This window comes from Punica granatum, chromosome 3 (genome assembly GCF_007655135.1).
Source record: "Punica granatum isolate Tunisia-2019 chromosome 3, ASM765513v2, whole genome shotgun sequence".
NCBI lineage: Eukaryota > Viridiplantae > Streptophyta > Magnoliopsida > Myrtales > Lythraceae > Punica > Punica granatum.
The window spans coordinates 382028-408029 of NC_045129.1; the positions used below are offsets into that span (position 1 = coordinate 382028).

Below are 26002 nucleotides of genomic sequence, written 5' to 3' on the forward strand. Positions count from 1 at the left end.
TTAAGTGGATGAACTCCACTTGTAGTGGGGTTTTGAAATTCGTTAAAAATATCTCGTAGTCATAGTCAAATTAATGTCCAAGTAAGAATTAATCTAGCTCACAAGCCGGCGTAACCTTGTGTTTCGCCAAAAATAAAGACATTTCTAACGTTACAATAAAAAAGAGCACTATTTAAATTGATGACAAATTGAAATGGACTTTTTATTAATATTGGTTGGTTTTGTAAGGGTCTACTTCTTTAGTGTATATTTTTTATTTTTTCACATCATACATAACTAATTTGGACCCTTAAATTTCCTTTAATATAATATTGATCGTCCATTTTTATAAATTTTAAAACTTTTAAAACACCCCGAAAATGATCTAATCCCTTTATTATATAAAATGTGATTTTTGTCCACAATTATTTCCGTCAGCTTCAATCCTATCACAAATCCAGAGAGATTCGCGCTGCGGTAAGAACAATGGAGACCGTAGACCTTGGCCATCTCATGGCCTTGACCCTACCCACCAGTTCTCTTCTCTACCGTCTTCAAGGTTCGGCAATCTCATCTTCCTCTATGCCCTCGCCGACCTCAGTTGATATCTCTGCTTTGTTGCTACAAAAAAAAATTATTTTTACTTCGTTGTCTACAATGTTAAGTCAAAGGCCAATAAATGAACTGTGCATGTATAGACCAAATAAGGCTAATCAACTGACTTAAAAGGCTGTTGCTTTCCATCTTGAGCTCACACAAACATTATTAAAAAGGTCAAATTGTGTCGCGAAGAAGCATCAGCTCATGTGTGGTGAGCTCGCACAAAAACCCACAGAATTACTAGCAAATAGACACATTAAAGCTCGAAACCAAATCCGCCGCCATGTTACAATTGAATACGTGCGTTGAATCAAGCAACCTTTTTAATCAGAATTCCCATCTCCAGTTACGACTCCAATCCCGAATCATAAAAACGTAGCCTTGAGTGTGAAATAGATGATTTTGAGAACAAATTACGCGGCCGGTTCGACGAGTAGTTTGTGGTAGATGACGTGGAACTTTCTCATCAATCAGTCCATACGTGAGGGCTAATTTATAATATTATTGAAAATTTGTGAGATGAAAATAGGAAAGTGAAAAATTAAATTAAAAAAATATTACGTAAAATGGATGATCCATATTAAATGAGAGGGATCCAAGGGCTCATATTAATTTTATATGGCATGAAAAAAAATCAAATTTATGCATTATAGAATATGAGTTTATAAGGTGGTTATGGCGAATGTTCTTTTTAAGTAAGGTCTTTGGTGCGAGTCTTGTAATTGAAGAGAATCTACAATCGAGAGAGCTTTATCTCTTGGTGGATGGACCTCGCTCGAATATTAGATTAATCAGATTCATCGAACTTCTTAGTACTAAGTGATGTACTTTAAAGGAAAAAAAAAAGTTTTATATTAAATTAAATAGATGTTAAAAAGTAGGTTGACGTTCGCTCGGATATAGAATAATTGAAGTCCGTTGAATTTTTCAATACCAAGTGGTATCCTCCGAGAAATCCACCTCCGAGAAATCAGTGAGTCGTTAAACTGGTAAGGTAATCAGTGTGTCCTTAAACTGGCAAGGTACACAGAAGGCGTAGGACTTGGGACGAGGCCAAGCCTTGTGGACTGAAAAGAGGATAAGGATGGATTTAAGAGCACTTGCAATAACAAGAAAAATCGGCCCAATTGCCGCTGAGTTGGCAAATTGGGTCGGGACAAATTTGTCCCCCCCATTGGAGGGGGACGGGGACATGTCCCCCCTGCCCGATATAACATTATGCCCGCTGAGCTTTTTTGGTACGACATCTTAATCAACATCGGAGATTGAGACGATCGATTCAGATGAACGGATCTTCGAAAATGAGATGGAGCTAGCTAGCTAGCTAGCAGCAACAACACCACTACAGGCTATAGAGCTCGTACATTATGGAATATCATTCATCAATTTAATTCCTCTAATGGAGTATCTTTCCTCTTGTCTTTTCAAAGATAGCACCAGTAACTGCGAATCGAGACTAGGGGATGACTCCAATATCACTCTGATACTCGTTTCAGTATTTGCAGATATAAATCGCAAGAGTGGGTGGGTTTCTACTTTCTTTATTATATGATTTGGCAGCACGAGCCTTTTGATAAAGGGAAGGATTGATCGTATCCAACATGCCTGTATTAATTAGCTCGAAGACTCATCGGTTTGGATCTTGCAAAATACAGACCCAGCCTCCCTCCACTCCACTCCACTCCACTCCACTCCACAGCAGGTTTTTCAAGGGAGACCGGGAAAGGAAAGAAAAGGAAATGATGCAGAGGAGAGAACCTTGAATCTGAGAACGATTGGACCATTGACATGACCCACCCACATTCTCTGATCTTCTCTCGAGTTCCTTGTGCCAGAGAAAACGGTAATACAGGACACGACAGAAGCTTTGGATCCAATAAAGGTATCTGTGTTGTATCATATGACAATGATTCAAATTCAAATTCCCCACCAGATAATAATGGCTATGGCTCCGGCTATGGTCATTCACAGATCTTTCCAGTGAAGAAGGGGAACCTGCTCACTTAATATACTTTTGATTCCCACTAGGATTTCCATTCTCTGATGTACCCTCCGGTTTGACGGTCGATTAAGATAAAAAAACAGATACACATCGGCCCCCCACCCCGAAAAAGAAAAATTGTAGAGAGAGGATGAATCGTGTCGAGTCCCCGGCGAGTACTGCAAATGATGGATGCCAATCTAGGAGGAGGCATGGCAAGGAAAAGGATAAGGAATCTCCATACAACTGATAATGTTTATCTATTCATCCGATTACAATATCCATCTCAGGCAGACGAGTGAAGTAGCGGATACTCTACATACAGAAATATTCCATACATGACAAGACACCCAACTAGGAGCTCGAACTAGTCAACAGTATCGTCTATTACTATCGAATATCTTGGATTGTATAATTGAATTGCCTCATTTCAAATCTGAACCGAGAAGTGAGGAAGAAGTCTTCTCAGGATTCCTTATCATCCTACCTGAAGAAGCCAGAGGAGAGACGCCGGCAGTCTGGAGCGAAGACGACGAAGAGGGACCAGGAGCAGATGCTGCGAACGTGGACAGTCCGCTAATGTTGCTGCTGATATTGATGCTGGTCCCACTAACAGACCCTTCAACGGCCGCCTTTGGTGCCGGCGGCTTCTCGATCTCAGCAATCCCTTCAAGCATCTGTACGACCTTCCCCATTGTCGGCCTGTGAGAGGGCTGCTCCTGTATGCACCAGAAACTCACCTGCACTGCTCTCAGCACCTGTGCCATGTCCACGTCGGGCTGCTCTCTCAGCCTCTTGTCCATTATAGCTTCTATATTGCCCTTCTCAAACTCTTCGTAGGCCCACACTGAGAATTTCTTCTGGTTGGTCTCGGGCGAAACGTCAAAGTTCCTCCTACCACTGACTATCTCCAGCAGAACCATCCCGTAGCTGTAAATGTCCGATTTCGAAGTTATCAGGAGATTTGCAAGCCACTCGGGTGCCAAATATCCTCTGGTCCCCCTGACACTCTTTAACGTCCGGTATCTGTGGTCCTTTGGGTTGATGAGCTTTGCAAGTCCAAAGTCCGACACTTTGGCATTGAAATTATCGTCCAAGAGGATGTTTTCCGGCTTTATGTCACAGTGGACTATGCAATCTCTGCACTCCTCGTGAAGGTACGTGATCCCTCTAGCAGTCCCGAGGGCGATACTGAACCGTTTCTCCCAATTCAAGAACTTCCCTGAGACGTCTTCGCCGGTGAAGAGGAAGTTATCTAGCGAACCATTCTTCATGAATTCATAGACCAAAAGGCGGTGCCTTCCTTCAGAGCAAAATCCAATAAGTCTCACGAGGTTCAAATGGTGGGTACTGCTTATGGTCGCGACCTCCATTCTAAACTGCCTCTCCCCCTGCTCGATCCCCTCCAACTGTTTCACTGCAATGATCGTCCTATTGGCGAGAACCCCTCTGTAAACTGCCCCAAAGCCTCCGGCTCCAAGCTTCTCCTTGAAGCCCTTTGTCGACCGCTGGAGCTCCTTGTAAGTGAACTGGACTGGGGCCCCAGAGGCATACTCGAGAAGGGCGTACTGGGAGGAGAACCCTCCAAACCTCGGACTATTTCTAAAGCACCAATACCAGAGGCTGCCCTCCACAAGGATGAGACCGAGAAGCGTAGCCAAGACAACCACGGCGACCAGCCAAGCATGTAATCTTCTACCCTTGCCCTGAGCACCCTCCGGGGATGATGGGTTTGGGACCACGGGCCCGCAAACTTTGACATAGGACGTGCTAGGTAGAGCGGGATTCTGATACCCACTAACAAATTCAGGGGTCTTCAAGTAGCACATGCCCGACCCGTCGGACAGAGAAGTCGAAGCAATGCAAGAGCTGCTCACGAGACAATTCAAGCGGCATGCCGAGATACCGATGGAGAAAACCTCGGACGAGAGCTCGGGGGGGTATGTAAGGAACAAGGCATGGTCCAACTCCAGCATGGTAGTACTCCCAGGGCAGTCCTGGATCTCCACGGTCCTCTTGCATCCCTTTCTGCTGTCAGTCGGGTCGATCAACTCGAAGTTCTGGCTGGGGCAGCCGCAGATAGGGTTGGAGTCATTGTAACTGCAGATACCAAGATTGCCGCAGTAGCCGAAGACCCTGCACTGATCAAGAACAGCAGCCCACCTCATGTTGGTGGTACCACTACCCAGGGCCGAGCTATATATCCTGAGGTTCCCATCAGGGTCCAACCTCAAGAACCTAAGGATATCACTCCCCTCCGCGTAGTCACTGCTGTAAAACAGAATAGCATCGCTGCTCAAGGAGGGGTCGGATATGGATAGAATCCCAGTCTGCCGAATGTTGAGGGTCGGGGAGGTGAGATTCGCCTCGACCGAAGAATTCAAACCCTGAGTCCAGTACACGACGCTGCTGCTGCCGTTGGCGACCCAGGTGAGAGTCAAGTTGCCAGAACGCTGGAGAGCGAAGGAGTAAGAGCCGCTAGTGAGGAACAAACCGGGGGTGAAGTTCTGGGAGGGGAGAATGGTGTCGGTGGGGTGGTCGAAGGAGGACCAGAGAGCGGTGCCGGTGGCGTTCCGGAGGACGAGGTTGCCGGAGTCTTCGAGGGAGGCGGAGGAGACGCCCTTGGAGGAAGTGTTGGAGGACCAGACGGTGGAGCCGTTGCCGTGGGAAAGGACGAGGTTGCCGGTGGGGAGGAGACGGAGGGAACCGGAGAGGTCAACGGAGAAGGGGGTTGACCAGACGAGGACGGAGCCGCCGGAGTAGGTGATGGCGGCTACGAAGGAGGAGGAGGAGGAGGAGGAGGAGGAAGGAGCAGGGAGGAAGCCGAGGGAGAAGGTGTTGTTGGGGGAAGACCAGGTTTGGTTTGGGGAGGAAGCATAGAGAGTGGAGTCGAGAGGGATTTCAGCTGCTGATGATGAAATTGAAGAGAGTTGTTGTTGGATGAGCAACAAGAAGGAGAAGGAGAAGGAGAAGGAGAAGGAGAAGGAGAAGAGGGGGGGGAGGATGCCCATTTGGCTTTGGGGGATCATCGCAGCGGCCATGGTTTTTATTTAGATTTAAGATTAGAAAATAGAAGAAGCAGAAACCTTCTTCTGAGCTCAGATCTCAGAGGTGGTGGTTCTTCTTCTTCTTGTTGATATCGATCCACATATCCATGGAAGGAGGAGGAGGAGGATAGATTATTATTATTATTTTTTTTAAAAAAAAAGCGTGTGAAGAAGAAGAAGAAGAAGAAGAAGAAGAAGAAAACGGTGAAGCTTTGACAAATCAATGAATTGGAATTGGAATTGGAATTGGTCGGGTCAGTAAAAGTCAAGTCAGTCGGGCAAATGAGGAAACAGAGAATCCTCTCTCTCTCTCTCTCACACACACACACACATTAGTGGTGATTTCCTTCATTCATCAAAATTTCCGAAAATTATGGTCTTTGAGTCCAATACATATCGTCACATAAAATACATTCAGACAAGTAAAAAGAATACAATAATAATAATAATAATCATCATCATCATATAAAAAAAAAAAAAAGAGTTCTGCCGTACCTTTTGTCGCCTCAGATTATTTACTTACTTAAATTAAGGAGGAGCAATTTAATGTGACCTCTCACATCACAATCCAAAATTTAAAAAAAGAGAGAGAAAAAAAAGAGAAAAAAGACTGGACTGGGCTGCGACTGAGACTGAGACTGAGACTTGGAAGCGGTCCAAATTTTATTGCGAATTATATTTTGTTGTTTGTTTTTGGGTTTTACATTTTTCTTCAAAGAAATAGAATAATGGAAGACTCTAATAAAGGGGAACAGAAGAGTATTCTTCACTTAACTTGCGTTTAATTTGTCAAACGCGATACCGTAATTACTTTTCCAAGGCCGCGCGCTCCACCTGATTTGACAAATGAAATATGAAATGGGACAAAGAAAATCATATTAATATATATATATATATATAGACATACCCGGATATATTGATAGACAGATCAGCCCTCCGAAGACTTCCTCCAAATATTTGGGCATCGAAAAGGATACGTTGTTTCAACTTTCTTCGTAGCATAAAAAAAAAGCTCGGGAAAATGGAGATAGAAGTTTGCCATGAATTAATAGACGGACCAAGATTATTGGTCATAGGAATGCTCGTTATAATTATGATTGCCATTACTCGATGTGATTTATGCATCTACTTTCCTTTGTAGGTAACTTGGCTGAGCGAACTAATATTTTCCATTCTTATAATTTCAGCTCGAGTATTTTTCTCTTGTATCCGTTTCTGCAGTGAACTAATGTATTCCTTTAAATATCAATAAAAAGATCCTCAATATCGCTTGGGAGCAAAAAATAAAAAAAAAAAAGAAAAGAAAAAGGCCGGGTAAAAGAAAATAATAATAATAATAATACATTACCAAAGGAAAAAGTAGTATCTTCTATCGTCTATTAGCGCGTGTAATTCTCACTTATGGTTTGACAGATGATCGAGTTATCCATCATGATATCTTCTCAGAAGCAGCTGCTCATCAGCATCATCATCTCTGGGTACAATGAACTACGGGAAGATGGATGGACTGGAGAGGGTGTCCTGCTCTGCTGTGGCTGTGGCTGTGGCTGTGGCTGTGGCTGTGGCCAGCTTTTGATTCCGATGATTAGTATTATGATGATAGCATAGCATGGGGCTCAACTACAGATCCCTCCAGTAAAACGAATTTTTCTAATTCACTCCAAACTCTTTTAACTTTACAACCCGAAACAACAAAAACACACCCGAGGTGAACAATCTCCTTCAATCACCTCCTGAATTAACCTCAAAACACACTGTATCATGAGCAAAGACAGCACAAAACCTCTCTCTGCCTGGAAATTAATACATACAACCAACCCCTTTCTAAGTCAACTTCCTCCACAGAGATGATTTAGCAGCAGCCAAGGACTTCACTCTTGGAAAGACGAAACCTGCCTTCGGGGGATTCCCGTCAACCAGCGAATTCTCATATATCTCCTTGCACTCTTGAACAACCTGTTTTTGAGCAAATAATCAATCGGTTGCTCCCTGATTACCAAGCTTCCCTTTAACGCCCAACTCTTTTAAGGTTAACGGATATGAATCACACAACCAATCACAGAAATTATCCAGTGTTTCTTAAAATGCTTCATGTGACTTTTCACATGACATTTTCGCAGAATCAGCAATTTTGTCTCGAGAGCTGACGAGCTATAAGCTTTCATCTTTGCCACCGCCGACAAATTATATAGAAGAAAATGAGCTAGATTTACCTCCTTAGCGTCCTTCCTCGGTATGCCTTCCCTTAGCCCGACAAGCTTCTCCACGACTTCAGGCTGCAATCATAAAGTATAATCTTAATATTAAAACCCGCAACAAGTTCAACAGTGAACCTCAGCAAAATCCACTAATAAGTTCCAAAGACATGGAAAACCAAAACGGGGGAGCATCTGCAGCATTTGGAAATTTTGTCTCTGCACATTGAACTTATGAAGCATCAACTTCTCTTAAATTATTTACCGGACAGTCAGGCTGATGCTCCAGGATATTAGTGTAGATGAGAGTAAAAGTATCCAGGCTTTCAGCGGAAGCAAGTTCCCTCAAGTCGCTTAATATCCTGATTCTGTTTTCAACTTTCTGCAGGCACAAGTTAAACAAAGATCAGACATACCCATAGAATATTGAAGCAAAACTGAGCGGGGAAAATTAATGACTCAATTTAAAAGCAAACCTGGAACACCGAAACACTTACCGAAACACTTATGTACTCCCTAAAGAAGTCCATAAGAACCTCCTCATCAAGCCGCATCCGCTCAATGGTTTCTTCCTTGATGTGGTTCCTCTACAATCAACAACAAATCAAAAACCCACATAACTATGGGAGAAATACAACTCGGTGAAAGGCACAGCCAATAGCTCCCACTTCACGCAAAAATAATTGCAGTCAGAAGGACAATTTTTAGGCATAACCCCTCCCATGATTTTCATATACCAGACTCAACATGACTGCTCTATAATAACTCATGCATGGCTCCTATTCAACTTGAAGAGACAAAATTAAATGCTTCTGATTAAAAACCTGAGATAAGAGATGGTCGACATAGACGATGACAGTTTCCTCCAGGCAAGCTTCAACAAATCTCCTAAATGATCGTTCTTCTATGTACCTTCACAAGAAACAATAAGATGAGAAATAAAGAGCTCAGTTTTCGGATTCGGGCCAATCGCATATGAAATCATGTTCTTTACAATGACAAAGGTTGCTTGCGCAAAGTGATATCTCGTGTGTCAAGTTCAAAGCAAGAAACTTACATCTTGACATCCGTAAAATAATCCCCAAATGTTGCAACGAGGTACTCTGTAACCTGTCCCTCACTCCATTCTGGAGCAAGAGTCAGAGGACCAGAAAACCGTTAAATCCACAAGATTATGGCAAAAATTGAAGTATCTGATGCCACTAGAAACAAGAAAGTCAACGGTTTATTATAGGTCATTCGTGATGATTTATTTAGCTTCTGAATTGGTGCTGCTGGAATCATGTAGGGAAACCAAAGGAAGTGAAAAAACAATTGCAAGAAGAAATTTCATTGAGGAAAAGCAGGCTGTTTGTCATAAAATTAAAGAGCGTTTACTACAAGTCATCCTATACAAGGAGAAGAAATATTTTTAATTCATGGACATGGTAAAGGAGATCACCTTTCTGATAAAGCTTGACAAGTAACTCCTGCACCCCAGGATCTTCAAAGATAACACTGACAGTTTGATGCACAGCTTCCTGCCAATAACAAGTTCAGATATGAATTGGAAACCTTACTGCGAGAGATGTCTAGAGAGATGGGTGATACATAATAAAAGGCAACTAACAGCAACGGCACACATATGGCATAAAAAAAGAATAAAATATCTTTAACACTCAGAATATGCTAAATTGTAAATAAAAGGCAAAAGTAAAATGGAAGGACAGTATATAATCACCAAATTTTGTAAGCATGGGGGAAATATCCCCAACCAAAGAAGCAACATACCTTAGCAACCTCCAGGAAACCTTTGCATGTGTCTTCAAAATTGACCTGTTTGAAATTGAAAGAAAAGAATTGCAAGGATAGACCCTCTCTGTTAGAAACACAGAAGTTTCTGCAATGTTGAAAGGGAGGGGATGGGGGATTGGGTAACCCCCTTCCCTCAAATAAAAAATGCAAACTGCAATGAATTTCTTGAACTGCTATTACTATTATTACTACTACTACTACTACTGACCCAAAAGCTTCAGACCACAATCTGTCACTGACAAATATGAGCTCTTAAAGAAGAGTTTCAGAACACAATTAATAACCCAAAAGCTTGTCTTGGAATTAACCGGTTCTAGAACCTCTTACTAACACGTATCTCCTCATTTATACGTTTGCAACAGCCCCAGAAAGGTACAGCAGCATTTTCCTTATCCTTATCAATTACTAACATCATAAACAGAGAACTGATATAAACATGGAAAGGTGGAATAACCTGCTCAGCATAATTTTGTGGAAGCGCTTCCAAAGTGCTGGTGCTTAGCTCCATTGCAAGGTCGTAGCAGCGCAAGTTATTATTTATCTGTTTGTGGAAGTAGATAGATCAGTTTTATTTTGCCTTAAAGCTACTGCCATGCAGCAAGAGGTATAGCACATCATGGCTAGAAAGTCAAACCATTGCACATATAGACTCCAGGCCAATATCAGAAGCCGGTTCTTCAAGTCTTTGCCTTTCAGCAGCTTGGAAATCAATCATAACCTGTCATAGCAAAAAAGATAATATAAGTGAAATCTCCGAAACAGCACTAACAAAAAGTGAAAAGAAAAAAGGCAATGACCTATTAAACAGCAATAAATAGCTCTTTGCAAGTCAACAAAATGAGGAACCTATAAAGAAAGTCAACAGAATGAGGAAACAGTTCACAAAACTTGCCTGAATAACTGCTAAGGCAATTCTGTATAGCATCACATCCGTACTGTTGTCCCGGACAATTTGAACTTGCTCTCCAAGAATCCTGAATAAATCAACAGCAGCTGGGGTGTATAATTTTCCATCCTCTGTTTTCTTTGGTGGCTGCACTTTGTCAGCCTCGAGGATATTCAAGTACCATTTCTAGTAACAAAAAAGAGTGAATAAGTTGGAAAAGACAATTAAGATAACAAAAAATGCAACAGTCCCATATATACTAGATAATTAGACAACACTGCTAATTACCCGTGTAGTAGCCTGCATTCTCTCAACATAGGAATTCATGAGGGGATCCATGGCACCACTTTCAGAACAAACTTGAGCCAGGGACTCATCAACCCCGAGCCCAATCAGATTTTCTTGATACTCAACTACCCAACCAGTCACCTGTACATACAAAGCAAGCATCAAAATTCAATAGAAAAGGAGAATGTGAGGTTGATTCAGCATGACATGAGTTTTAAATGAAAGGATGCCAAAGCCAGCAAATTAACTGCTTGGCTGGGAGATATTTCATGGGCATAGGTTGCTGACAAAAGTGAGCAAAGTATTGCCACTATTTAAAAGTGCCAGAACTCCAAAATTAAAGTGACATGGTGTACATTATATATTTAAAATAAAATAAAAAACTAGTATTCATCGGAGCACTTTGCAAGATTTTATTGTTGGGGTGGGGGTGTACATTACAGGTTATGTTCAAGATTCATCAGTAGAACTACAATTCTGCTACACTTTGTTGCCCTCGCAAATAGTGAAAGTAGGCAAGGCCTGTGCATTATGCATAAATGACACCGTATTGTTTCACGAATGTCAGTCCCTTGTGGAAATTAAAATGATGGAAATATTTTTTAAAAAAAAGACCAGCTAGTTTTACAGGAATATAAAACAGAAAGCATAATTTAATGCAAATTCTGACATGTGGTAAAACCAAAACAAACAATTTGGCGATCTTTCCAAAAAAGTAATGTTAGATAAAAGCATCTATCTTTCATTATATGGAATGGAATATATTAATTCTAGTAATCCTAATCGTCCAGTTGAAAAAGTAAGGAAACAAAAGGAAAAATCAATGGGAAGACAAATTCTATTTATAGCAGTCTTGGATATCACTGATGCTTATTGTTAAATTAGAGGAAATTGACAAGAACATTGACTAATGGAATATTCTATAGCAATAGTGACATACAAGATTAATATATATTCCTTATTACTACTAAAATGAAAAAAGAAAACAAAAACTCAGGGAAAGCGAAATCCCCGACATAATGCAAAAATTAATATATGGACTATCTGTTCATCAAAAGGTTATTCAACCGACCTCAGCATGCCTATTCTTTCACAAACACAATATAATAGACTGAAAAAGTTAATCACTCTCAAAAGAATTAAGCTGGAGAACTTGGCAGCTAAGTCATCTTCAAACAAGTAAAGCAGAAGCCTCTCGAGAATGCACAACTGAAAAGTATGAAGCAAATTTGAATCAAACTAGATAAACATGCATGAAAATGATTAGATCAATGAGTTACCTTTAAAATCTCTATATTTGTGAGGTCATTTGCTCTATCGCTGAGTAATCTAAGCATCTGAATAAAACGCTCAGTATACAAATTAACCATGAGCTGGAATATTTCATATCTGCCAAGAGAATCGATGCAAAAAATAATAAAAAGTCAAATAATCTTAATAAGTCAATAAACTGCACATCCATGAACAAAAAGTATAGTATATAAGCACAATTCAGCTGAATTCTCTACAAGGCAGATACTTTTTCAATTTCAAGATGTGAAGAAGATATACACCATAATTTGAATTCTGATTCAATTTAGACCGGTTGGAATAGAAACCTCATTTTTTAGGAGAGCATAATAAAGTGACCAAAAAGCAAATTTGATATGGGTTATATCGGTTTCAGCTGACAGGTTCATATGTAAAGAAAGTAAAAGTTGCTGGCTCAAGAAGTCCTTTGGGAAGAACATACATTAGGCAAATATATCAGAATTTGTTGCAGAGACAGACCTTGGGGGAAAACAGGGAGCTACATAGTCGTATATATCTCCAAGCTCATCTCCAATCTAAACATGAAGAAATAGGGAAAACAGAATAACAAGAATCAAAGTTAAGAGCCTACCTTATTAAAATTGGAATATATACACAGTCTTCACTGTATAATCAAGCCTAGAGGAGCTTATTCGTAAAAAAAAAAAAAAAGGGCCTAGAGGAGCTTAACAAGACCTTATGCACAGGGTGAAGATAAGAAACAGTCATTTAAATGTAATTGTCAGCAAGAACAATGAGCCAGTACTACTTTATTACTGATGCATCATCCCACATAAAGCAACTACATACAGAAAAAAAAAATTGAAAGAGGTAACTCCATTTAACATAATAGCTGCTAATTCTGGAAAAGTAAATAGTTATCGATCCATTCCATAATAGGCATTAGGCTTATAAAAGTTCAACAGATAACTAAGTGTACCATGCGAGCTTCCTCCAATGCTGCTTTCAAGTCCTCGAACACAAGCTGATGAAAATTTCAAATACATGTCAAAAGGGAACAATATGAATATATTTGTAAATAATTGCGTATAGGTGTTTCCATTAAGTACCACTGTTAAAAGCTTGTTGAATCGTGCTTCAACAGTTTTACTGATCTGCTCATAGCATTTATCCTTGTAGCCTTTACCCTGAACCTTCAACTTCTGCTGTGTCAGATTTCTGGAGGATGCTGTTGCATTTGTTTTCCTGCAAGCAATTATACGCAATTTATCTAAGGTCAAGTTATGTGGAGAAACATAATTACTTCGAATAAAATCAAAGATCTGTTCATATCGTTACTTGGCAGTTCTACGGGGATTTGCAACAGTTGCCATTGCGCCGCCGCCTTCTGCCTCAGCAGCTTCTTCAGCGAGCTGCTGATCAAGTATCTCCTGCATTTCAACAACCCTACAAAAAAGTACCTGCCCTTAAGAAAGATAAGTAATTTATACCTAGAGAAAAGATTAACCAATGACCAGCAAAGTAACAGATTAATTCAATAAAAAAGAAATGCTTGCAGAAATCACTAAATCATGTTCGATACTAGATTCTGCTTTGTAAATGCAACTAAACTTGAGCAGGCCTACAGGTAAATCCAATTATTGCATAAGATGATTTAAGTTGCATCTCACACCACTATCTGTCTCTGAAACCATTAATATCCTTCCATTTGATAATTTCCTCACTCTTTCATACATGTTCAGTATAAATAGCTGGCAAGCACACTAATATGCTGACACTCTTAATATCTTTGTCCAAACACTAACTAATCGATTTCCCAGAAAAAAACCATTGAAGAATTTGCAATACAAAGCGGTTGGGAGAAATGATAATTAAGGTATTAAGTAAGAAAAACCATGAATACAGGAAAGTTCATTACTAAGTGAATCATTAATCTACCTTAAAGCACGAACCAGAGTTTGTGGGCTGCAAAACAGAACAGATAAACTTATGGTCAGCTTATTAAAAAAAAAGTACATATATATACGCGCGCGCGCGCGCACACAAAAACATATATATCTATATTTTAAGTACTGTATATGCATCTTATGTACTCAACAATGTACTGGTAGAGCCAGAAATTTGCAATCAAGAAAGAAAAAACACAGCTGGTGCCGGTATAAACTATAAAGAGAGTAAGAGCGTAACTGTAAATGTTTATCCATGCAAGGAATGTATAACTGAACCTAGCTCTGGTTGTTGGCACGAAAAATTATCTCTGTTGCCGCAAGTATCTTTATTGCTTGATCTTTGGCCATTCAGAGTAATGGAGAAAGCATGTTATGAATTCTCTTCTTTTTCCAAAAAATGGACTGAGGGATGATATTGGACCTTGTGTCTCTCTGACAATTAATCTAGTTTCCCACCTGCAGCACCCCGATTCCAGAAATTTGTTTGTTTTGTTTCAGTTTCCAGTAAAGGCAACAGGTATCATGCCTCTACATCTCAATAAATGTGAAAAGTATTTTCGTTTCTTCAGTTATCCTCAATGTGTAAGAGTCAATGCAGAAATCGAGAGAAAAAAACTAATAACCTATGATCCCAATCCTCAATAAGAGCTATTTTCCACAGCAAAAGATTTGTCAAGTAGTAATTCTCAAGACATCCATTTAAAACGTTTACTGTAAGTGTCACCATTTACATGTATTTAACTGCCGAATAAATCTCAAAATCACAAAGCATATATAACACAAAGGAACGTGTCATTCCCACATATCTCGACACCAATGAACAAATTTCTCACCTCTCCTTTGCAAGCTTGTAGAAGTTGCCAATGTGTGCCCATAATGTCTTTTCAAATGTCTCCCATGTACGATCTACATCTTCAAAATATTCTCTGGAATTCCACATGGAACAGTAAACATATCTTCCATATTTTCTTAAAGTATGAAATGTTAACAAAAGCACCTTACTCATCGAAGGTCAATGAGATGCTAGCTGGAAACTTGTTTGAAGTTTCAATATTCAGACATGAAAAAATGGCTGTGCTTGACCTTTATATCACTATTGATATAAATAAAGAATGATACTTTGTACAACTATCAAAATATCCAGTGACAACTCTCCGGCAACCCATCATCACAAGCATGGGTTGTAGCAATCTCAGAGGGAAATAGACATCGCTAGAGAGATTCCATGATAAGCCTGTTGGATCTAGATGCCAAGTAAAACATCAATGCTAGCAAAATTATCAGCCAACCGAAGAATTTCATATTGGGGATGTTCCACCATTTAATGAAAGTGAATATCTAATGTAAACCACAAGACCATGCTTCCAACTGGATGAGCATATAAAAAAATAAAAATAAAAGGAGAAGAAGAAGAAGAAGAAGAAGAGGAGAGGAATCTCAACCTTAACCGGCCAACCTCTTCCTTATGTGATGCTGCAGCTGCTAGCGCAAACCGTCGCTTGCCATCCAGAGCAGTCAACCTCTAAGAAAAGATAATAGAAGTAATTACTCTCACTTATGCATTGGAACATTCAATTAGAAATCTCATTTAAGAAAAATCTTAGGCTTTACTTCGTAAGTATTTATGAGTTCTTTATCATCACTCAAGGAATCCCGTGCCTCAGCTGCTTCAACTGATATAGACATCATGCCATCAATATCCTATCAAGGGCAGAAATGATTAGCAAAGCAACCGCTATCCAGAAAAGAGAAGATTGCGCAGCTATTCGTCATGCTTAGCGTGATACATTATACCAATACAGAGGAATATTTAACAGGCAGTGCAAAACCTTGGTATAATAATCATAACAGTAACCCTAATAGAACACTCGAGGTCCAGCTCAACCTCGGAATGTTTAGGAAGAGTATAGTAGGGCTTACACTCATCCTGGGACCAGACCAATTTGAATTATGAGACTCAACCTCAATCTGGCTGTTTGGGAGAGCTCAGCTTATTCTAGCCCAAGTTGGATGAGGCAATACAAATTGCATTTCATGGAATAGCAAAACTTCAAGAAATTGACAAGAGAATACAGATACGTGTTCCTTGAGAGAAAAGAACAAAACTTGATGTGCAGTTCAGATGACTACGACTTATGCCACCAAGGTCTAGAAGCCCACCTTAAGAGTCGTATTCAAGTTATTCCTTGCATTGCTGAGGAGCTTTATCTGGTCATGATTCTCAATCAAATTTTGGCACTCAGTACACAACCTGATACAACAGGCATATAAGCAGACAAAGGAGATTACACTCATTTTCTCTCTTTACAAGTGCATATAAAAACGAGAGGGGGATAGAAAAGGAGAAAGAAGAGCAGCAATTGCCCTATAAAGATTGTACTTTTCAATGGAAAGGAAGTTCTCCCTCAGCTGATTTATCGATTTCTGCGACAAGTTTAGCGAATCAAGCCCGGCCTGTGCCTGCTCAACCTGCAGGACAGTCATGATACAGCTTAATTAATAAAGTGGAGTGTAGTTCTTCCATGAATTTGTGAGGAAATGATTCGCCGGTATATACAAAGAAAACGAATTCGGGAAGAACGCACCTGCTCAGCAACCATTGTACTGAGTTGTGCATCGTTTGCCTGGCAGTTGACCGTGCAAGACAACGCATCATCAGCCACCAACATATGAATAATAAATAAATAAATAAAAGAGGATTTCACACAAACACCATAGAGATTCTTCAAGTATCCATTTTAGCTCCCTAAATGATCAAACAACTAGGTCCCAGACCAACCAAAAGGCATAAAATTTATGATTTCGAGCTAATATCCAGGCTCAATTCAATCAAAGAACCAAAAGAATAACTACAGGGAAATTGGGAGTAAGAGCAGAAACCTGTTGGCGAGCGATGTAATCGGATTTGATGGAGGAGATTGACTGCAAGAGCTCGGGAAGCGGCAAGAGCTTTGCGACCTCACGGACCGCAGACTCCTTAGCTTCTACGCCCAGATCCTCAACCATCATCTTGTATCTCTGTGTCAAATAGTGTCCACGGCACCAACGTCGAAGCAACAATCACAGCTGCGGCTAGAAAGCTATATTTTTCACAAGCCAATTGCGTAGACGAAGAAAGTTGACAGGACAGAAGCGACAGAGCTGAGGGAGGAGGAAGAAGAAGAAGAGGAAGCTTGACGATGGATCTCTATTTTCGTCATCCTCAAGCTTTTCGGTTCTCCCCCCCTCTCCTTCTCTCTCTCTTCCAATGTAAGTTGGCCGAACCATTCCTCCGACTGCGTCCCGGGGGCAATCATGTAATTTCCATATGGTGTTCGGCAGGTACGTCGGAGGATCAGTATTTTCTGAGAGAGCGAAAGTTTATGAGTAACCTAGCAAAATTGGTCCCTAAATATACACAAATTGCATCGACCGGATTCTTGGACGAAATCTGCATCAAATTGGTCAAACTGGTCCCTTAAAACATCAAACTGATCCCCTATAACATCAAATTAGTCCATCGTAACATCAATTCAATCTTCATAACATCAATCGAATCCCTCACTTATTTCAATTTGGTCCCTCCGTCAAATGTTGTTAGAGTTAATGGAGAATCAAGATAACATCACATAGTCTTTTGACTCCTTCCCCCATTCTTTCCAAATTTCTTCTTTTTTTTCTATTATTTTCTCTCTCCTTTTTCTTCTTCGTGTTCCTCTCTCTCTATCTCCTTTGCAACTCGTCCTCTCCGACGACCTCTCCTCCTCCAGCTATCCTTACCTTTAATGACCCACCTTCTCCTCCAACCTCACCATAAGGTAGTAGCCCATGAGCAACTGCAGCTACCAATTCATTTAAAGGAGAAGGAGAAAGCAAGAAGAAAGAGAGAGCTTTAAGCTCAAATAGATCAAGCAGATTGAGGAAGAAAGCTAAGAGGGAGGGAGAATGAGGATGGCGATTCGATTCGATTACTTGGTATAACAGAAACGTGAAATGCCCCCGAAGTCAAAGAATCCGAGAAACCCGTCATCGAACCAAATTAAGGAATGGGGGAACATTCGATTGATGAAGAATTATGAGAGAGAGAGAGAGAGATGGAGGACACTGAGAGAGGAGGAAGGAAAGAAAATGATAAAGTCAGAAGCTATTCAAAATTTTTTTTTTATGGTGTGAGGTGATGTGAATGTGATGATGGGTTCCGATCCTTCCCTGCTAGTCTCGGGTTGTTGTTTGTTTATATTTTTTTCCCCAATTTCTGCCTGGAGTATTAATTGCAACTCATCCTCTCCAATAACCTCTTCCCTCCGGCTATCCTCACCTCCGATGACCCACCTTCTCCTCCGACCTCATCAAAGGGTAGAGTAGCCAATGAGCAACCCCAACTACTGATTCATCTGAAATAGAAAGATAAAGCACAAAGAAAGGGAGAAATAGTGTGATACAAGAGGAGAGGTCGAGGTGGCATAGCGTCGCGGTGTAGCTACCAATTGCCACCATTCATGCCTGTGTCGTTTGACTGCAGTCTTCTCACGAAGAGATGATTGCAGAGGAGATGATTGTTTTATGTTTTCCCTTTTATATAATTCAAATTTTTATATTTAATATTTTTAATTTTAAAGAAGAATTTCAATTAAAAAAAGGTACGGAATGACGAAATTGATAACTGTTAACGGAATTATTCCGTAAGGACCATTCCAATGTTATTATATGTTAGTTAAGGAATGGTATGGGTACTAAATTTATGTTATTGAGGACTAATTTGATGTTATGATGACCAATTTGACGTTATAAAGGATCAATTTGACGTTATAAGGGGTCAAATTGATGTATTAGGGACCAACTTGATGCAGATTTCGTCCAAGGGATACGATTTATGCAAATTGACTATCTCAGGGACCAATTTGCTAGTTTACTCAAAGTTTATTTCTACAGCACTGGTATTTCCTTCGATTCGGAGGCTCCGAATGAGACAAAGGGGCAAGCTTGTAGTTAAGTGCAAGATGGACTGCCCCTTTTTTATTGTTTCTCATCTGTAGGAATCGGGGGATTTCTTTTTCGGAGGAAATAATATTTTCCATATTTTTAGCCCGAGTAATGCTAGCGCTGCCGAATTCGGAACAGCCGAATAGACACAAAGGGGCACTCTTGTAAATAAATCAGAGAGCAGGGGCTTTTTATTAGACAAAAAAAATATATCCGTTGAGTGTTACTAATTTCATTTTGAACAAGTAACAACTAATTAGAATGTTTATAAGTAAAAATCTGTGTATCCGATGTAAGGTCAATTTTTCACTTTCAAAGATTCTGATTACCAAATATTTTCTCATTAGATAGAGCGGAAAGCAAAAGAGAAAAAGTATTTTCTCTTTTTAGTACATTACATTTGGATAGTTTTCTATTTTAATTTATCTCTTTTTTTTTCTTTTATTTATTTCTATCAAATAATTTTGTTTATTTTCCTGTTAGAGTCGTTTTCTTTTCCTAGGTCGTTTTTATTATATTTAATTGTTTTTCTGATTCAATTCTTTTATTCGATTTACTATTAGAGTATAGTCAATTTAATCCCAAATTTAATTGCCCTTTTGATTTTATCCTAATTCTATTTTTATTCAGATTTTTCCTTAACACATTATATTTGTCATATTTTTCTTCTTTAGTTTTTCAATTACAAATGCTTCAATGATGGTTTATGAAATAAAGAGATTATTTATTAAAAAATAAAACTATTAATTTAAAAAGAAAGATAATGGAAGGCAGAGGGGAAGAAACATTGTTATCAGAAGCGGAGTGGAACTGATGCCCTATCCATCTGGTTCTTCTTATTGGACCCAAATGCATACTTGAACCCACAGATCCATTAGACCGAACAGTTTCTTATTGAAACTGGATAGTTTTAAATTGGAGAAATTGTGATCCCATTTGTAATTGCTTTTTCGATTTTATCCTAGCTAGGGTGCAACACTACGCGATACCGTAGATTCGAAAAATTTATCATCAATTTTTTGTTTATCATAGTAGTTCGTGTAATGATTAATATTGAATAAAACTGAAATTAATAATAAATCTAATTATGTGTAAAAATTATAAATTCTTGTTTGATAATAAACGACCCATTTTTTTTAAATATTATACTAATTAATATATCACATGGTATAAAAGCTAACAAGCCTCCTCACTAATTTTCAATTGAATTTCAATTATTTTTAATAAAAAATTATGATCACAATATAACAAGCCTTCGGAGTCCAATAATTCAAGTAGATGAACTTTACTTGCAATAGGGTTTCGAAACTCTTTAGAAGCATCTCGCAGTACAACCAAATCAACGTCCAAGTGAGAAGTAGTCTTAGTCAACATGCTACGTAACCTTGTATTTGCTGGAAAAATAAGGAAGTTATTTGTAACGGCACAAATAAAAAGAGACTATTTTAATTCGTGATAAGTTGAAATAGTCGTTTTGCTAATATGGATGGTTTTAGATAAATTGACACATATTTTCTTTAAATAAGGTCTCGAGTGACCATCTTGTGATTGGAGAAAATCCACGATCTCGAGAAAGTGTGTTATCATTTAGTGTACTGATCTCGCTAGATTAATTGAACACATTGGACTTCCAGATACGAGATGTTTTACACAAAAGATATACATATATATATGGTAAACTAAATAAAAAATGAAAAAAAAGCAAGGTTTCTAGTACGTATCTTGTGTCGGAGAAAATTCACGATTGAGAGAGCGCGTTATCCCTTAGTGTGCTGACCTCATTCAAACCTAGATTAATTGAATACGTTGAACTTCTAGATATTAGATTTTACACCGAAAAAGGATAATATATAAATTGAATAAAAATGAAAAGATATTATTATTATTATTATTATTATTATTATTATTTATTTTTTTAAGTTTAGGGTGAGTCCCCAGTGGGTGGGAAAACCCACTCGACTTGCCATAAGAGGAGGATGGACGAGTTTTATATAATTACTAAAATAATAATATAATTCTTTTTATTCATTTTGAGTCATTATATTTGCCTTATTTTTCTTCTTTAGTTTTTTAGTCATAAATACTATGATGATATTTTACGAAATAAATAATCATTTTCAAAAAATAGAACTCTTAATTAAAAAAGATATATATAGTAAATTAAATAAAAAATGAAAAAAATATTAATCTTTAATAAAAAAAGCAAGGTCTCTAGTACGTATATTGTGATTGGAGAGAATTCACGATTGAGATTGAGAGAGTGCGTTATCCCTTATGATCCGTTTGGTTTAATAATGATTTTTTAACTCTACTTCACTTAACTCCACTTATTTTCAATTCAACAACACAATTATTACTTTTCACTTTTTCTTCAATTTTTTAACTATTCAATCCAATTTTTAATATTGAATTATCTCAATTATTCATTCATTTTTTCACAATTCCATAATACAATCATTACTTTTTCTCAATTATTCATTATTTTTTATATATTTTTTCTCATAATTCAACAATACAATCATTATAACCCAATTAAAATCAAAACACAATCATTATAACTCAATTAAAATATAAGCTCAACTCTAAAATCAAATATGACATAATCCTTTCCTCGCAACCCCCATCACTTTTGCTTCTCTTGCCCCTCGTCATTCCCTCCCCATTTGATCCCTTTCGTGCACCATCCCCACTCAATCGCAAACCAATTGCGCCTGCCTCTGCTGATCACTTGCTTCACGAACATCCCTGGTGATGCAAATTCTACAAATCACATCCATCTCTCAATGGGTTATATAAGGATCTCCACAACATTCCCATTCATGAGCGGTGCGCTCCTGGCTCTTCCCTGTGACACCGTCCTGGTGGTTGACTTCTTGAACTCCCTTGAGGCTGGTGATATTTCCGAGGGCAGCCCGGCTTCTACATGCTCGACAAAATGCCTGAGACGAAGGTTTTTCTTCCTCGATGCGTATCCACGTTCATATATATAATGAATTACGCCAATTTGATTTGGTTTGTATTATAGATATGAGGGAGAGTCCAAAGTACGTATGGGTGGCCTACTACTATCTGGTGGGGCTGTTTTGCTGCATAATATCATTGACGACTACAGGAAAGAATACATGGACATTGGCTTGATAAACTCTCCAACTCAAGGCTGCATATGTTGAACATGTAAGTTTCACATACATGGATAGAGCTTCCCCGTTCTTTTTCTCAATAAAGAATCTGTGCTGAACAAAACGAGTAGGAAAAAGAACTGCCTTTTATAACCCCTCCATTGGTTTATTTATATCTAGGAGGGGCTAATTCCCGTTAGGACCTCAACATTCCATTGGTGTATATTCTACCGAGAATTTTTCAAGCAATTCATAAAATCAAGTATGTTTGAGAGATATAAGAGACAACTTGGATGTTGGTCGTACGTTTATTCTCATCAGTGTTCATTAAGGCACCATGTGGATGAAGGATGTGTTGTTATCCACTTTTTGGTTCGTACTCTGTCTTTTACTTTCTAAATTTTATTATCCTTTCCAGGTTATAAGACCGTTCATTTTGAGAAGAAAGAAAGATGAAGTCGAGAAGCACCTTCCTGGAAAATCTCAGGTGATACTGAAGCGTGACATATCATAATGGCTGAAAGTATATTATCAACAAGTTTCGGATGTAGACAGAGTCGAGCTTGATAATGGTATGTATGCAGATATTGCTCTGATAGGACATGTTCCCTTGTTTTTTTTGTTTTTTGTTTTCTTTGTGTCTCCAGTACAAGTCATTATAATCAAATTAAAGGGTGAAGGGACCACAGCTTAACATAATGTAATTTAATCACAACAAGTGCAATTCAACGTTTGCTGTCGTAACATTTCATGAAAATATTCGACCACAGATGAGAATTAAATGTTTGTGAATGTTATGTTGGTAGTTTTCTATTCCTCTTGGTCATTTTACACAATATGTAGCATTTTTAGATCTTGTATATGTCATGTATGACTTGTCAGACTTCTCAGACAACAACCAATGCATCTTTATGCGAAGGCTTTATTAGGCATCTTGAATCATTTTAAATTAAAAAATTGGTTTCAATTATATTTAACCCTGCAGAGAAAAGCCTTAGTTATTGTAGGTAAGTTCCTTCTGGAAGTTCTTTTTCAGCTAAATCGACATAATTGCAGGATCTGAAAAATCAAAGAGCCGGCAAAACTTGTCCATGCAACTCAGGAAGTGCTGTAACCATCCTTACCTCTTCCTGGGAGAGTACAACATGTGATGCAAGGATGAGATTGCGAGAGCGTCAGTTGAGCTGCTTCATTGCTTGGTCCCCAAGCTCTGCAGGGCTGGGCACATGGTCTTTCTATCCTGTCGGATGGGCCGTCTCATGGATGTTCTTGAAATTTATCTTCAGTTTCATGATTTCAAGTTTCTCAGACTTTATGGTTCATCGAAAACGGAGGAAAGAGGTCGCCTACAAAGTCTTTAATGCTCATGATTCACCTTACTTCATGTTTCTTCTGAGCACTCCCGCTGGAGGGTTTGAATCTGCAGACAGCAGAAACAGTAATAATTTTCAATAGTGATTGGAATCCTCAAATGGATCGGCATGGAGGACTTTAATTTTTGATAGTGATTGAGCATTTCTGCCCACTGCTTCTGGCAGAAGAAGGAAGTGAAAGTTTTTGTATTGGTTAACGTTAGTTCGATCGAATAGGTAATATTGGAGCGGATAAAGCAGAAGATGAATATTGATGCCAAGGTGATTCAAGCAGGACTCTTAAATATACTACTTCCACAGGGTTTTTTGCTACTTCATGTTAGCATCTTCCTGATGCATGTATTGGTTTGTCTGCATTATTATCTTGTGTCCTATTTGTCTTTTGCAACTTGGGACCGGAGAGAGATGTTAGAGAAGAGATAATGTTAGAGAAGATGGATGAAGAGAGAAGGAAGAAGGAGAACTACGTGGTCTGCCTTATGGAAGATCATGAAGTGCCTGAATGGGCTTATGCCACACCATATTCAAAGGAAGCCAAGTCGAAAGGTTTTGATATTAGCGAAATCACTGGAGAAGAAAAAGAAACGAGGTCGTTTATGCTGATGCACTGAGCGATCTATAGTGGATGAAAGCAGTAGAAAATGGGGAAGATTTCTCAAAGCTTTAGGTAAAAGGACAGAGAATGGATGCCCCTCTCTCGAAGAGAAATGAATTGGAAAGCAGCATAAACGTGGTATCAGAATTGGGGAATGAAAATGGCGAAGAAGAATCTAAGGTTGCAGGCAAGACTGGCAGCGAAACAGTTGGCAGCGGTTCCATGTAGGAACCAAGAATTGAAGTTAAAGGAGCGATACTGAAGTTCTCAGTTAAAGGATAAGAGGAAAGATCAGGTCCCTTCTGTGAGCAATGAGGTGGGTGGAGTTGGTTACGAGATTAGAACTTGAAGTCTCACCTTGATTGGATAATAGGTACAGCATTGCATGTTCTAAGATTAGCTATTATTCCACCGAAAAAAAAAATTCCACCAAAAAAAAAAAGATTAGCAATTAAGTGTTTGGAAGTTAGATTGTTCAAATTTGTGCATATTTATTTACATATTTCAATAAATAATCAACGGTTCATAAAGTTTGTAGAATAAAACAGTAGAAGGAAACTATGAGATTATGCTGCTTGTGGCAAGAGAGGCAGCTTCCATTATTGGTATCATCGGGGTCAAAAATTGCATTACTAATGCCAGTCTGTAGCAACAGAAAAAGTCACCCTTTATGATGCATAGGAAATTGAGAGAACCAATTCATTAAGTGATCCAACTCTGCTAACTAGATGAATTTCGAAGACTTTTATCGAGAAAGAAATAGTTTCGTGGACCAGTTAGAAGAAAAACTCTTTCGACTATTTCTAGGAGGTGATCAACAAGATGTTGGAAATGAATTATCACCAGATCCTCATGCTGCATTGGAAATGGATAGACTTGGAATTTGTTTGGTAGGCTCATACCTTGCTACATTTTTTGTACTTACACTATGCTTGTTTCATGCGTTTTCTCTTCCTACTATGATATTCCATCTAATTAAACCTATAATTTAATTTAATTGCACTTTTCACCCTTGATAATGTCTCTTATTTATTGATCATCCTAAAAAATTATGACTCAAACCATATTTCTATCTTCGTTATATATATCTATGTATCATACTGAGATTCTTATTTTTAAAGATGATTATATATATGGACAAATCATGAAAATGCAAACCACGTGCAATGCATGTGACCCCTCAACTAGTAAAAAGAGAGAAAGTCATGAATTAGAAGATAGAAATGGAAACAATTAGGTAATGGAAAAGTGTAGAATTTCTTTTGTAATTCATGTACAAATTTGAATAGTGAAAAAGAAAATTTTTCGTGCTTCTTTATTAGTTATTTAAGATTTTTCTTTCATTATTATAGGCCTTGAGCCACCTTTGTAACTTTGATTATGTATGAGTAAACATATTTTTTACATTTCTCAACTTTTTAGAAAATTTTCTAGGAAAAATGAAAAAATTTCCAAAAGTAAACATGCCCTCAATCTTTTTCCCCGGAAAAAATTCAATCTTTCACCAATGAGTTGAAATTCTAGAAGCTTTAATTCATTCCCCAAATAAAAATTCAGAGTTTTTAAATATTTTTATTTTTTCGTTTCTACTGTTTGGTTGATTTTTCAACCTGCACTTTAATTTTTTTTCAAATTCTTCTTTAGTTTATGTTTTTCCATTTTATGTTGTGTTATGTATGTTATTTATTTATTTAGATTCTATCTTTTACTTTTCTCTCATATGAATATTTTTTTATTATTTTTTGAAGATTTTAATATGTTATTTTATATTTGTTTTATAAACTTTCTGAATAGTCTTTAATATTTGATTTTTCTATGAAAATTTTGATAGTTGCGTTTTGTTTCTATGAATCTTTTATATTTTAATTTGTTACTTTTATGATTTTCTTAAAAGTTATTATGAATAAGTCTTTAATTTGTTATTCTGCGGAGAAGAGAATAAAGGAGAGAAAGAGGAATTTTAGGTGTATCTCGCGTGTAAGC

General features: G+C 38.3%; 2 protein-coding genes and 1 pseudogene across 2 annotated transcripts; 1 reads left to right on the top strand and 2 right to left on the bottom strand.

Moving 5' to 3' along the window:
- Nucleotides 1–2773: 2773 nt before the first annotated feature.
- On the bottom strand, nt 2774–5883 carry LOC116200178 (G-type lectin S-receptor-like serine/threonine-protein kinase At1g34300). Its single transcript, XM_031530925.1, has one exon. The coding sequence runs from the start codon at nt 5599–5601 to the stop codon at nt 2986–2988; it is 2616 nt and encodes an 871-aa protein (XP_031386785.1). The 5' UTR covers nt 5602–5883; the 3' UTR covers nt 2774–2985.
- Nucleotides 5884–6922: 1039 nt separating this feature from the next.
- Nucleotides 6923–17205, bottom strand: LOC116200026 (exocyst complex component SEC6). The gene is made up of 25 exons (XM_031530685.1): nt 16851–17205; nt 16556–16594; nt 16351–16439; nt 16131–16221; nt 15582–15671; nt 15413–15492; nt 14804–14896; nt 13960–13986; nt 13360–13467; nt 13131–13266; nt 13001–13045; nt 12541–12596; nt 12051–12159; nt 10771–10911; nt 10489–10668; nt 10231–10314; nt 10051–10137; nt 9573–9617; nt 9244–9322; nt 8860–8929; nt 8627–8714; nt 8300–8389; nt 8068–8184; nt 7821–7883; nt 6923–7563 (listed from the first exon to the last, which is right to left on the bottom strand). The coding sequence occupies exons 1-25, from the start codon at nt 16977–16979 to the stop codon at nt 7432–7434; spliced, it is 2268 nt and encodes a 755-aa protein (XP_031386545.1). The 5' UTR covers nt 16980–17205; the 3' UTR covers nt 6923–7431.
- Nucleotides 17206–21715: 4510 nt separating this feature from the next.
- On the top strand, nt 21716–24461 carry LOC116199360 (annotated as a pseudogene).
- The last annotated feature ends 1541 nt before the right edge of the window (nt 24462–26002 follow it).